The sequence below is a fragment of the Pseudophryne corroboree genome, chromosome 6, assembly GCF_028390025.1.
Source record: "Pseudophryne corroboree isolate aPseCor3 chromosome 6, aPseCor3.hap2, whole genome shotgun sequence".
Taxonomy (NCBI): Eukaryota; Metazoa; Chordata; class Amphibia; order Anura; family Myobatrachidae; genus Pseudophryne; species Pseudophryne corroboree.
Window position 1 is genome coordinate 456,759,138 of NC_086449.1, and position 14,283 is coordinate 456,773,420.

At 50.0% G+C, this 14,283-nt stretch overlaps 1 protein-coding gene across 1 annotated transcript in view; it reads left to right on the forward strand.

Annotated features, from left to right (window-relative positions):
- Positions 1 to 3,536: 3,536 nt before the first annotated feature.
- SELENOO (selenoprotein O) overlaps positions 3,537 to 14,283 on the forward strand; it is a 67,797-nt gene continuing 57,050 nt past the window's right edge. Inside the window, exon 1 of the mRNA XM_063927150.1 lies at positions 3,537 to 4,163. Within this exon, the coding sequence (XP_063783220.1) occupies positions 3,601 to 4,163 (563 nt within the window). The 5' untranslated portion in view covers positions 3,537 to 3,600. The remainder of the gene's footprint in view (positions 4,164 to 14,283) is intronic.

Below are 14,283 nucleotides of genomic sequence, written 5' to 3' on the forward strand. Positions count from 1 at the left end.
TTTAGCAGAGGTAAAGACATGGACCTCCAGGGGATAGGGAGGAGGGAGAGGGGTTGGTCTTCTGCATTGTGGTGTGATTTATTTGTCTTCCATCACATCCAGGCCCCTGCTTATTCACACTTACTATGGCACACATTACACTGGAAAGGAGAGCTGCAGTGAGGGCAGAAGTGACCGTGAGGGCTGGCTGTGTGACATAACATGATTGTGGGCACCACCGTGTGGCGTAACGTGAATGTGGGCACCACTGTGTGGCGTAACATGATTATGTTCGCCACTGTGTGATGTAACGTGATTGTGTTCGCCAGGGAGGAGCTGTCCACGCCTGCGCCTGTCACCAGTGCGACCAGAGCCGTCTGCGCTGAGTGGAGAAGATGCCGCAGAAGAGGAGGAGTCTAGCCAGCCGCAGGACCGGGGAAGGACATCCAACCTTCAGTGGACCAGGACCCTGCAGCAAGGGAGAAAACTGTTCCAGCGACGGGAGCACCGGCATCACGGAGGACACCCACTTACCGGAGCAAGGACCCGCAGAACACCCCGGCTGGCTTAAAGAAGACGGCGCGGAACAGCGGGGAGGACGGCGCACATCGGGATCCTGCAGCAGGAGAGAAGATCCCCCTTCGGTGCGCAGCAGACCACACTGAAAAGGGTGCATCCCCGGTGCGGTGCTCTGCATCCCGGGTGGCGCCGAAGATGGGGGTAGGCTCCCCTCACTCTATAATGTGAATTTTGGCTCATACCACGTGCTATAACATGAATTTCGGCTCATACCGTGTGCTATAATGTGAATTTCGGCTCATTCTGTGTGCTATAATGTAAATTTCGGCTCATTCTGTGTGGTATAATGTGAATTTCGGCTCATACCGTGTGCTATAATGTGAATTTCTGCTCATTCTGTGTGCTATAATGTGAATTCCGGCTCATACCGTGTGCTATAATGTGAAAAGGGCACCGGTACTAGATAGTATAAGGGGTCCTACTACACTGAAGGATACGCCCCCTTTCGAGTGACCACGCCCCCTTTCCCCTGGAGCGCACGCGCCTAAGGCGCGCGCATAATTGCAACCTTCACATGTTCATTCCCCCTTCAAAAATTCCACTTTGACCACTGCAACTACATCTATACATACACATCTTTATATACAGTGACACCAGTGGCGTGCGCACATTCTTTCCTTTTGTAGTGTTTTTTTTTTTGGGGGGGGGGGGGGGGGGGGGCGCCATTATTGATCTTGCCCTGGGCTCCAAAAGCCCTAGTTATGCCTCTGATTCTAACCCATTGCCTCTGGTATTGCAATCAGACACCCTAGTCGTTGAGCTATCTGCTTTTGCATAGAAAGGTACATAGGCCCCCATTTATGAACGAAAACATTCCTTATGCTAATTAACGTTACCACTTGCCGCGCTTTTTTACTTGTATTCAGCATTGAAACTGTCGCTGGCGAGCGGTAACGTTAAAACACCCGTCAAGGCCAAACAGCGCTGACGAATGCTCTTTTTCTCCGGCGTCCCTAACTACTGCGCATGCGCCGTTGTATGCATACTCCCGGCACATGCGCAGTTGTGATTTCCGGATGCGGCGGCCATTTTTGTTTTCCTGTCACTATAGCAACCCGGCAGGTGTGACAAAGGGGCTTCTGTGGGCCCGAAACGTTGGTTACAGGTTTTACATGTATCGTTGAATATATTGAGTTTACAAGTCCTTCTGAGTGCTGCTGATTTTTTTACACTACATCAGGGGTGGCCAGACTTTTGGAGTCACGATCTACTTTGAAAGCTGAAAAGCTTTTGTGATCTATCTAGGTGGGATAATAGCGCGCGCCGCTCCCCAAAAAGGGGCGTGGTATAACAAAAAAAGGGACGTAGCCTTGCTGCACAGAGTGTAATAACTCTCGCACGAAATAACACATTGGCCCCTACAGGTAAAAACCTCAAACACACATGCCCCCGCAGTGCCAGATACAGATATGCCCCCACGTGCCATGTGCCCACAGTGCCAGATATGCCCCCACAGTGCCAGATACACATATGCCCCCACAGTGCCAGATATGCCCCCACAGTGCCACATATGACCCCACAGTGCCAGACATGCCCCCACAGTGCCAGATATGACCCCACAGTGCCAGATACAGATATGACCCCACAGTGCCATGTGCCCACAGTGCCAGATATGCCCCCACGGTGCCAGATATGACCTCACAGTGCCAGATACAGATATGCCCCCACTGTGCCATGTGCCCACAGTGCCAGATATGCCCCCACGGTGCCAGATATGACCTCACAGTGCCAGATACAGATATGCCCCCACTGTGCCATGTGCCCACAGTGCCAGATACGCCCCCATAGTACTGCTCACCGTTTTGCTGTGTGTGGAGAGTGCAGCGCGCGCTTCTCCTACCTGCCGCCCTGCCTCTCAGTCTGGTCTCTGGCGGTGACGGCAGCGTGTATATCTCAAATCAGGCGCCGGTCCGCGAGCTCTCATTGGCTAACGAACCGGCACCTGATATGAGCTATACACTCCGCCATCACTGCCAGAGACCAGACTGAGGGGCAGGGAGGCAGGCAGGAGAGGCGCACGCTGTGCTCGCCTTGGGTGGATGGGTGGCGGATCGCGATCGACTGGTCGCATGTCCGCGATCGACCAGTCGATCATGATCGAATGTTTGGCCACCCCTGCACTACATCATCCAATACACGAAAGGCACCGGATCTACTACCTTTTTCTCTCTCTCTCTCTCTCCATATATATATTATACACACACACAAGCATGGGATTTCTCTGGGATCAATTTTGTCATGCCCCTTCCCCACGAGGCATGTGCCTTATGTCAATATTTGAAAATGGGGGAGGTGCCAATTCTCTCTCTGACACAGGGCACCAAGAATTCTGCAGGATTTGCCCACTTATTCCGTTTCTGACTTTAGCGCAACAAATCCTCTTCTGCACATGTGCAGCAGCACGAGTATTTGATAACAGCAACCATTGATGGTAGCCTATCATCGATGGCAAAACTTAAATTTCAGTTGATGATAACCATTGATGGCAAGGGTACCGATGGCCATCCCTAGCGCAACAGTTGGGCACATCGGCACTCTGCAGGGAGTGTGGTATAGAAGGCTTACATGCCCCATATGGTCAACATGGTCAAAAGGTCGACACTGGAAAAGGTCAACAGGGTCAAAAAGTCAGCATAATGGTCAACACACTTTTTTTTGCATATTTAGGGTTAGTGTGGACAATTTGGGCTTCTGGGACCAGAAATTGGGCACGGTGTCTAGTTCCACTCGCAACAAGGTTACTAAAGTGTATGATTTGTGTCACGGATAGTCAAAGAAGGAAAAAGTAAAAAAATAAATGTGTCAACCACATGTCTATCACGAGGCTGAAGTAAGCTTCTTATTCACTTCTTATTCAACCTTTTGTCTATGTCGGCCTTGTGTTGTTGACCATTATGGTGTTGACCTAATGTATGTCGACTAAAAGCCCGGATCCCCTTTGCAGGAACTGGAGTCATGTCACTCAGGAGGCGGTGCCGCAGGGACGCCCCTTGTGGGTCATGTGACTGTGTGTTTACAGTTGCCCGTGTTTAGGGCACGCGGATGGCCCGGAACCTGACTCGTGCCTGCTGTGTATTGGGGCGGTCTGGTGCGATACAAGGGATCCCAGGCTCGCGGATGGACACACTAATCACGGGGGCACTGGGTGTGATGAAGCGTGCGCTGCAGTCCTCCGCCTGCCCGGCGTCGAGCCTCCGGTCTCTGCGCTTTGATAACCGGGCGCTGCGCTGTCTGCCCGTGGAGCCCGGAGACGGGCAGGATGAGGACGCGGTGAGGTCCCGGCAGGTCCCGGGGGCCTGCTTCTCGCCAGTGCGCCCCACACCGGTGCAGAACCCCATGGTGGTGGCGCTGTCCCAGCCCGCACTGGCCTTGCTCGGTCTGCAGCTCGGGGAGGAAGAGGAGGAAGACGCTGCCGAGTACTTCTGCGGCAACCAGCTGTTCCCTGGCTCCAGGCCGGCCGCCCACTGCTACTGCGGCCACCAGTTCGGGAGCTTCGCTGGACAGTTGGGGGACGGAGCGGCCATGTACCTGGGGGAAGTGTTAAACCCGACCGGGGAGCGCTGGGAGATCCAGCTGAAGGGAGCCGGACTCACCCCCTACTCTAGGCAAGTTACCCCACCGCCATACATTATACACACCCACACTGTGATCACACCTAGGGGTAAATGTATTACCCTCCGTTATGGGGGAGCAGTATCAGCACGCATTATGTGCACTAATATCGCTTCTTCCCCATGTATGACAGCTGCGGTGCCGCCTCGGTGAAGCGCCCCTGTCCATATTGGAGCTGTGATCTAACACAGTGGTTCTCAAACCCGGTCCTCAGGACCCCACACGGTTCACGTTTTCCATGTCACCCGGCAGCTGCACTGTGTATCACCAACTGTCACATTTTAAGGTTGGAATTCAAATGTTTGAAAAGTCGGTTGGGTGTCTGTTTTTTTCCTATTAGTTAGGGAAAAATAGACTCCCAACTGACTTTTCAAACATTTGACTCTCCCCCTAAAAATCTACAGGTGACCTGCAAAACATGAACCGTGTGGGGTCCTGAGGACCGAGTTTGAGAACCTGTGATTAACAGATAGCAGGCCGATATGAGGGGGCAATGTTTGAACGGTCAGTGACGGTCACTTGCAGTTATCGATTTCAAATACTGCAAGTGGGGATGCCCTATCTCTGGCTGTGGCAGGTACTGGCTCCATACTGTGCAGGGGATCTCCTGTGAGTAACGAAATCCCGCTCATGCTCATTGGAGCCAGCCGGGCATGGAGACACAGCGCATCAGCACTGCGCGAATACGCTGTGTGCTCAGGGGGCATCGCCGGTGGAGGAATAAGCAGACAAGATATGTATACATTTTGTCGATGTCCCTTCTAGCTTCGCCTTGGTAATGAGGTGAAGCAGGAAGTGTTATAGTCGCTATAATACATTTATCCCCTAGTAATGTGACAGCAGGCAGCTAGGCATTCCCAGGCAGGACGCTGAGCTCACAGGGTCCCATTTATCAATGCAATTCTATCTGGCTGCGATATTAGCGCTCTAAATCGCAGTACAGGATGTGGTTACACCGCTGGTATGTATGAAGCCGCACATATGTGGACAGGGGCTTCAGGTGGCGTTGGCTGGGGGGCCAAGGTCAGGAATGCTTATCATTGTGAGCTTGGTAAATCTGACAGCTTCTCAGCCCCCATAGAAAGCGATGGGGTTGTGTTATCCTATAGCAGCCTTTGGGATACTAACCTGCAGACCTGGTGATGCGTTATGCTATCACACTGCTTCCAGCTCTTTGCCAGAATGGGGTGTAATCAGAGTCCATCTCCTGGTAAAGGGGGGTACTCACGGAGCAATCGCTGCTTAAAATCTAAGCAATCTGACTAGATTGCTTAGATTTTATGCAGCGATCCCTTCGTGTGTACCCCTCACAGCGATGCGCAGCCCCGTGCATCGCTATCCCTGGTGCTAGATTGGCCTAGCAGGTCGCTCATTTCACCCGCTGGGTGAAATGAGCGCCCGTCGTCTCCCCCCGCACGCTCAGCACACGTCGCGCTGTGCTGAGCGGGGGGAGAGATGTGTGCTGAGCGGTTCACTCAGCACACATCTCTCCCCACATCTGCCAGTGAGTACTGGCATTAAGAGAACATTGGTAAATTTGCATGAAAATATTTTCACTTTGCAAATTTCTGTGAAAACTATTTACCACATCTGTATTAAAAATGTGGATTGTTAGGGCCGTAACTTGGGACATGCCACCTGTGCAACAGCACAGAGCTATGTAGACAGCACTGTCACCACCCTATTGCCTTTGCTTCTGGCTAGTAGAGTGCCTGAAACTGCATCCTGCAGCCAGGATCTTTGCTGCAGCGCCACCAGAGCATCCTTAAAATGCTTCAGACAGGCAGCCTGTACAGCCAATCAGCGCATCCTCAGGACACTCAGGTCAATGCTGCACTTACAGCGCCGCCACCTCTGTGCAGCGTAATGCCGTCATGCACACGATATCGGACGCTCAGATTGTGGGCCGGTGACAGGTCGCATAGTCCTGCGGATTGTGCTAAATATGCCCCCAAGACTGAAACTCCTATTGCACTGAAGTAACACAATCTCTAAAGGGCCTATTTTTAAAATGATCTCCTCCTTATATGATGCTGTTTCTGCCTGATTTAATTATCTATGTAAATTTCCAAAGCCTGAACATAGGCGACATATGATGTATCTCCAGAGTTCAGTTCATATAATAAATATAGGCTAACGTAGTGCCTGTTTTTTCAGCTGGCGACTGGTATCTTCTACAATTAATCATACTCCAGAAAGCAAGATTTTCAGTGATTCAAAAATAAGGCATCGTACATTTTGTATCTCAATATTTGAGCAAATTTATCTGTATATGTGCATAATTCATATATAAACAGATCAAGATGTATTGTGTAAAATAATCTGTTGGTGAGAGTAAATGGGTAGATAAGGCATTATTAATGGAATGTGCCCTATATTAAAGTGTAATGTTATGTATTTATAGGACCAGAATCAGAATCACTTTATTGCCAAGTATATCGGTGCACAATACACAAGGAATTGGTCTCTGATAGCCACCGCTCTCAGACAGTATACATACATAACAAGACCAAAACACACATGGGGAAGAGTAGCATGATAGGCACGTAGATACATGTGCCAGGTTGAATTGCAAATGGAATGGGCTAGGCCAGATATTTAAATGACATTAAGGGTCCTATTTATCAATTATTATGTGCAGGATATCTTCCAAAAACATAGCAAATAAGTATCCTCTATTTCTCTAACGTCCTAGTGGATGCTGGGGACTCCGTCAGGACCATGGGGAATAGCGGGCTCCGCAGGAGACAGGGCACATCTAAAAAAGCTTTTAGGTCACATGGTGCGTACTGGCTCCTCCCCCTATGACCCTCCTCCAAGCCTCAGTTAGGTTTTTGTGCCCGTCCGAGAGGGTGCAATCTAGGTGGCTCTCTTAAAGAGCTAGTTAGAAAAGTTTTTTTTAGGTTTCTAATCAGTGTCTCCTGCTGGCGACAGGAGCACTGCAACGAGGGACTTAGGGGAGAGACTTGCAACTCACCTGCCTGCAGGAGGATTGAAGTCTTAGGCTACTGGACACTGAGCTCCAGAGGGAGTCGGAACACAGGTCAGCCTGGGGTTCGTCCCGGAGCCGCGCCGCCGATCCCCCTTACAGACGCTGAAGAACGGCAGAACGGAGGTCCGGAAACAGGCGGCAGAAGACTTCAGTCTTCATAGAGGTAGCGCACAGCACTGCAGCTGTGCGCCATTGTTGCTACACGGCTCACGGATCTCGGTCACGGAGGGTGCAGGGCGCTGCTGGGGGCGCCCTGGGCAGCAATATAGAGTACCTTAGAGGCAAATAAATACATCACATATAGCCATTAAGGCTATATGTATGTATTTAACCCAGGCCAGTTTATTAGAAAAACCGGGAGAAAAGCCCGCCGGAAAAGGGGCGGAGCTTATTCTCCTCAGCACTCGGCGCCATTTTCCTGCACGGCTCCGCTGGTGAGGAAGGCTCCCACGACTCTCCCCTGCACTGCACTACAGAAACAGGGTAACAAAGAGAGGGGGGGCATAAATTGGCGATATAAATATATATTGAGAGCGCATATATAAAAACAACACCTTCTAGGGTTGTTATATACTGTATAGCGCTTTTGGTGTGTGCTGGCAAACTCTCCCTCTGTCTCCCCAAAGGGCTAGGAGGGTCCTGTCTTCAATAGAGCATTCACTGTGTGGCTGCTGTGTGTGTCGGTACGTGTGTGTCGACATGTATGAGGACGAAGTTGGTGTGGAGGCAGAGCAATTGCCGATGATGGTAATGTCACCCCCTAGGGAGTCGACACCGGAATGGATGGCTTTGGTTATGGAATTACGTGATAATGTCAGCACATTACAAAAGTCAGTTGACGAAATGAGACGCCCGGCAAACCAGTTAGTACCGGTTCAGGCATCTCAGACACCGTCAGGGGCTGTAAAACGTCCCTTACCTCAGTCAGTCGACACGGGTACCGACACAGATGAATCTAGTGTCGACGGTGAGGAAGTAAACGTATTTTCCAATAGGGCCACACGTTATATGATCACGGCAATGAAGGAGGCTTTGCAGCTCTCTGATACTACTGGTACCTCAAAAAGGGGTATTATGTGGGGGGTGAAAAAACTACCTGTATTTTTCCCAGAATCAGAGGAATTGAATGATGTGTGTGATGAAGCGTGGGTTACCCCCGATAGAAAAATGCTAATTTCAAAGAAGTTGTTGGCATTATACCCTTTCCCACCAGAGGTTAGGGCGCGCTGGGAATCACCCCCTAAGGTGGATAAGGCGCTCACACGTTTATCAAAGCAAGTGGCGTTGCCGTCTCCTGATACGGCCGCCCTCAAGGATCCAGCAGATAGGAGGCTGGAAACTACACTGAAGAGTATATACACACATACGGGTGTTATACTGCGACCGGCAATAGCCTCAGCCTGGATGTGCAGTGCTGGGGTAGTGTGGTTGGATTCTCTGACTGAAAATATTGAGACCCTGGATAGGGACAGTATTTTATTGACTCTAGAGCAATTAAAGGATGCTTTTCTTTATATGCGAGATGCTCAGAGGGATGTTTGTACTCTAGCATCAAGAGTAAGCGCGATGTCCATATCTGCTAGAAGAAGTTTATGGACGCGACAGTGGTCAGGTGATGCGGATTCCAAGAGGCATATGGAAGTATTGCCATATAAAGGAGAGGAATTGTTTGGGGTCGGTCTTTCGGACCTGGTGACCACGGCAACTGCCGGCAAATCCACCTTTCTCTATCGTCCTAAGTGGATGCTGGGGTTCCTGAAAGGACCATGGGGAATAGCGGCTCCGCAGGAGACAGGGCACAAAAAAGTAAAGCTTTACTAGGTCAGGTGGTGTGCACTGGCTCCTCCCCCTATGACCCTCCTCCAGACTCCAGTTAGATTTTGTGCCCGAACGAGAAGGGTGCAATCTAGGTGGCTCTCCTAAAGAGCTGCTTAGAGAAAGTTTAGTTTAGGTTTTTTTTTCTTTACAGTGAGTCCTGCTGGCAACAGGATCACTGCAACGTGGGACTTAGGGGGAAAGTAGTAAACTCACCTGCATGCAGAGTGGATTTGCTGCTTGGCTACTGGACACCATTAGCTCCAGAGGGATCGAACACAGGCCCAGCCGTGGAGTCCGGTCCCGGAGCCGCGCCGCCGACCCCCTTGCAGATGCTGAAGCGTGAAGAGGTCCGGAAACCGGCGGCTGAAGACTCCTCAGTCTTCATAAGGTAGCGCACAGCACTGCAGCTGTGCGCCATTTTCCTCTCAGCACACTTCACTGGGCAGTCACTGAGGGTGCAGAGCGCTGGGGGGGGGCGCTCTGAGAGGCAAATATAAACCTTATACAAGGCTAAAAATACCTCACATATAGCCCATAGGGGCTATATGGAGATATTTAACCCCTGCCTGACTGGAAAAATAGCGGGAGAAGAACCCGCCGAAAAAGGGGCGGGGCCTATCTCCTCAGCACACGGCGCCATTTTCTGTCACAGCTCCGCTGGTCAGAACGGCTCCCAGGTCTCTCCCCTGCACTGCACTACAGAAACAGGGTAAAACAGAGAGGGGGGGCACATTAATGGCTATATATATATATATTAAAGCAGCTATAAGGGAGCACTTAATATAAGGATATCCCTTGTATATATAGCGCTTTGTGGTGTGTGCTGGCAGACTCTCCCTCTGTCTCCCCAAAAGGGCTAGTGGGTCCTGTCTTCATTAGAGCATTCCCTGTGAGTTTGCGGTGTGTGTCGGTACGTGGTGTCGACATGTATGAGGACGATATTGGTGTGGAGGCGGAGCAATTGCCAAATATGCAGATGTCACCCCCCAGGGGGTCGACACCAGAATGGATGCCTTTATTTGTGGAATTACGTGATGGTTTATCTTCCCTTAAACAGTCAGTTGAGGACATGAGGCGGCCGGACAATCAATTAATGCCTGTCCAGGCGCCTCAAACACCGTCAGGGGCTGTAAAACGCCCTTTGCCTCAGTCGGTCGACACAGACCCAGACACGGGCACTGATTCCAGTGACGACGGTAGAAATTCAAACGTATTTTCCAGTAGGGCCACACGTTATATGATTTTGGCAATGAAGGAGACGTTACATTTAGCTGATACTACAGATACCGTAAAACAGGGTATTATGTATGGTGTGAAAAAACTACAAACAGTTTTTCCTGAATCAGAAGAATTAAATGACGTGTGTGATGAAGCGTGGGTTGCTCCTGATAAAAAGTTGATAATTTCAAAAAAGTTATTGGCATTATACCCTTTCCCGCCAGAGGTTAGGGCGCGCTGGGAAACACCCCCTAAGGTGGACAAGGCGCTCACACGCTTATCCAAACAAGTGGCGTTACCCTCTCCTGAGACGGCCGCACTTAAGGATCCATCAGATAGAAAGATGGAAGTTATTCAAAAGAATATATACACACATGCAGGTGTTATACTACGACCAGCTATAGCAACTGCCTGGATGTGCAGTGCTGGAGTAGTTTGGTCAGAATCCCTGATTGAAAATATTGATACCCTAGATAGGGACAATGTTTTACTGTCGTTAGAACAAATAAAGGATGCATTTATCTATATGCGTGATGCACAGAGGGATATTTGCACACTGGCATCTCGGGTGAGTGCTATGTCCATTTCAGCCAGAAGAGCCTTATGGACACGACAGTGGACAGGCGATGCGGATTCAAAACGTCACATGGAGGTTTTGCCGTATAAAGGGGAGGAGTTATTTGGAGTTGGTCTATCAGACTTGGTGGCCACGGCTACTGCCGGGAAATCCACTTTTTTACCTCAAGTCACTCCCCAACAGAGAAAGGCACCGACTTTTCAACCGCAGCCTTTTCGCTCCTACAAAAATAAGAGAGCAAAGGGCTTGTCGTACCTGCCACGAGGCAGAGGAAGAGGGAAGAGACACCAACAGGCAGCTCCTTCCCAGGAACAGAAGCCCTCCCCGGCTCCTGCAAAAACCTCAGCATGACGCTGGGGCCTCTCAAGCGGACTCGGGGACAGTGGGGGGCCGTCTCAAAAATTACAGCGCGCAGTGGGCTCACTCGCAGGTAGACCCCTGGATCCTGCAGATAATATCTCAGGGGTACAGGTTGGAATTAGAGACGGATCCTCCTCATCGTTTCCTGAAGTCTGCCTTACCAACCGTCTCTTCCGAAAGGGAGAGGGTGTTGGAAGCCATTCACAAGCTGTACGCTCAGCAGGTGATAGTCAAAGTACCCCTATTACAACAAGGAAAGGGGTATTATTCCACTCTATTTGTGGTACCGAAGCCGGATGGCTCGGTAAGGCCTATTCTAAATCTGAAGTCCTTGAACCTCTACATAAAAAAGTTCAAGTTCAAGATGGAGTCACTCAGAGCAGTGATAGCGAACCTGGAAGAAGGGGACTTTATGGTATCCTTGGACATCAAGGATGCGTATCTACACGTTCCGATTTACCCCGCACACCAGGGGTACCTCAGGTTCATTGTTCAAAACTGTCACTATCAGTTTCAGACGCTGCCGTTCGGATTGTCCACGGCGCCTCGGGTCTTTACCAAGGTAATGGCCGAGATGATGATTCTTCTTCGAAGAAAAGGCGTATTAGTTATCCCATACTTGGACGATCTCCTAATAAGGGCAAGGTCCAGAGAACAGCTGGAGACAGCTTTAGCACTATCTCAAGAGGTGCTAAGACAACACGGGTGGATTCTGAATATTCCAAAATCCCATTTAATCCCGACAACTCGTCTGCTGTTCCTAGGAATGATTCTGGACACGGTTCAGAAAAAGGTTTTCCTTCCAGAGGAAAAAGCCAAGGAGTTATCCGATCTGGTCAGGAACCTCCTAAAACCAGGAAAAGTGTCAGTACATCAATGCACAAGAGTCCTGGGAAAAATGGTGGCTTCTTACGAAGCAATTCCATTCGGCAGATTCCATGCAAGAATATTCCAAAGGGATCTGTTGGACAAATGGTCAGGGTCGCATCTGCAGATGCACCTGCGAATAACCCTGTCACCAAAGACAAGGGTGTCACTTCTGTGGTGGTTGCAGAAGGCTCACCTATTAGAAGGCCGCAGATTCGGCATTCAGGATTGGATCCTGGTGACCACGGACGCCAGCCTGAGAGGCTGGGGAGCAGTCACACAAGGAAGAAACTTCCAGGGAGTATGGACGAGTCTGGAAAAGTCTCTTCACATAAACATTCTGGAACTAAGAGCAATCTACAATGCTCTAAGCCAGGCGGAATTTCTCCTGCAAGGAAAGCCGGTGTTGATTCAGTCGGACAACATCAGGGCGGTCGCCCATGTAAACAGGCAGGGCGGCACAAGAAGCAGGAGTGCAATGGCAGAAGCTGCCAAGATTCTTCGCTGGGCGGAGAATCACGTGATAGCACTGTCAGCAGTGTTCATCCCGGGCGTGGACAACTGGGAAGCAGACTTCCTCGGCAGACACGATCTTCATCCGGGAGAGTGGGGTCTACATCCAGAAGTCTTCAACATGTTAATAGACCGTTGGGAAAGACCAATTGTAGACATGATGGCGTCTCGCCTCAACAAGAAACTGGACAAATATTGCGCCAGGTCAAGAGATCCACAGGCAATAGCTGTGGACGCACTGGTAACTCCTTGGGTGTACCAGTCAGTGTATGTGTTTCCTCCTCTGCCGCTCATACCAAAGGTATTGAAGATCATACGGCAAAGAAGAGTAAGAACAATACTAGTGGTTCCGGATTGGCCGAGAAGGACTTGGTATCCGGAACTTCAAGAGATGCTCACGGACGAACCGTGGCCTCTACCTCTGAGAAGGGACCTGCTACAGCAGGGTCCCTGTCTTTTTCAAGACTTACCGCGGCTGCGTTTGACGGCATGGCGGTTGAACGCCAGATCCTAAAAGGGAAAGGCATTCCAGAAGAAGTCATTCCTACCTTGATTAAGGCACGGAAGGAAGTCACCGTGAAACATTATCACCGCATTTGGCGAAAATATGTAGCGTGGTGCGAGGATCGGAAGGTTCCGACGGAGGAATTCCAACTGGGTCGTTTCCTACATTTCCTGCAATCAGGATTATCTATGGGTCTCAAATTGGGATCCATTAAGGTTCAAATTTCGGCCCTGTCAATATTCTTCCAAAAAGAATTGGCCTCTGTCCCTGAGGTCCAGACTTTTGTCAAGGGAGTACTGCATATACAGCCTCCTGTGGTGCCTCCGGTGGCACCGTGGGATCTAAATGTAGTTTTAGATTTCCTCAAATCCCATTGGTTTGAACCATTGAAAAAGGTGGATTTGAAATATCTCACATTGAAAGTGACTATGTTACTAGCCCTGGCCTCTGCCAGGAGAGTATCTGAATTGGCGGCTTTATCTTATAAAAGTCCTTATCTAATCTTCCATTCGGATAGGGCAGAACTGCGGACTCGTCCGCATTTTCTCCCTAAAGTGGTATCAGCATTTCATCTGAACCAACCTATTGTGGTGCCTGCGGCCACTAGCGACTTGGAGGACTCCAAGTTGTTGGACGTTGTCAGAGCCTTAAAAATATACATTGCAAGGACGGCTGGAGTCAGAAAATCTGACTCGCTGTTTATATTGTATGCACCCAACAAGTTGGGCGCACCTGCTTCTAAGCAGTCGATTGCTCGTTGGATTTGTAACACAATTCAACTTGCACATTCTGTGGCGGGCCTGCCACAGCCTAAAACTGTAAAAGCCCACTCCACAAGGAAGGTGGGCTCATCTTGGGCGGCTGCCCGAGGGGTCTCGGCATTACAACTCTGCCGAGCAGCTACGTGGTCGGGGGAGAACACGTTTGTAAAATTTTACAAATTTGATACCCTGGCAAAGGAGGACCTGGAGTTCTCTCATTCGGTGCTGCAGAGTCATCCGCACTCTCCCGCCCGTTTGGGAGCTTTGGTATAATCCCCATGGTCCTTTCAGGAACCCCAGCATCCACTTAGGACGATAGAGAAAATAAGAATTTACTTACCGATAATTCTATTTCTCGGAGTCCGTAGTGGATGCTGGGCGCCCATCCCAAGTGCGGATTATCTGCAATACTTGTACATAGTTATTGTTAACTAATTCGGGTTATTGTTAAGGAGCCATCTTTAAGAGGCCCTTTCTGTTGTCATACTGTTAACTGGGTTTA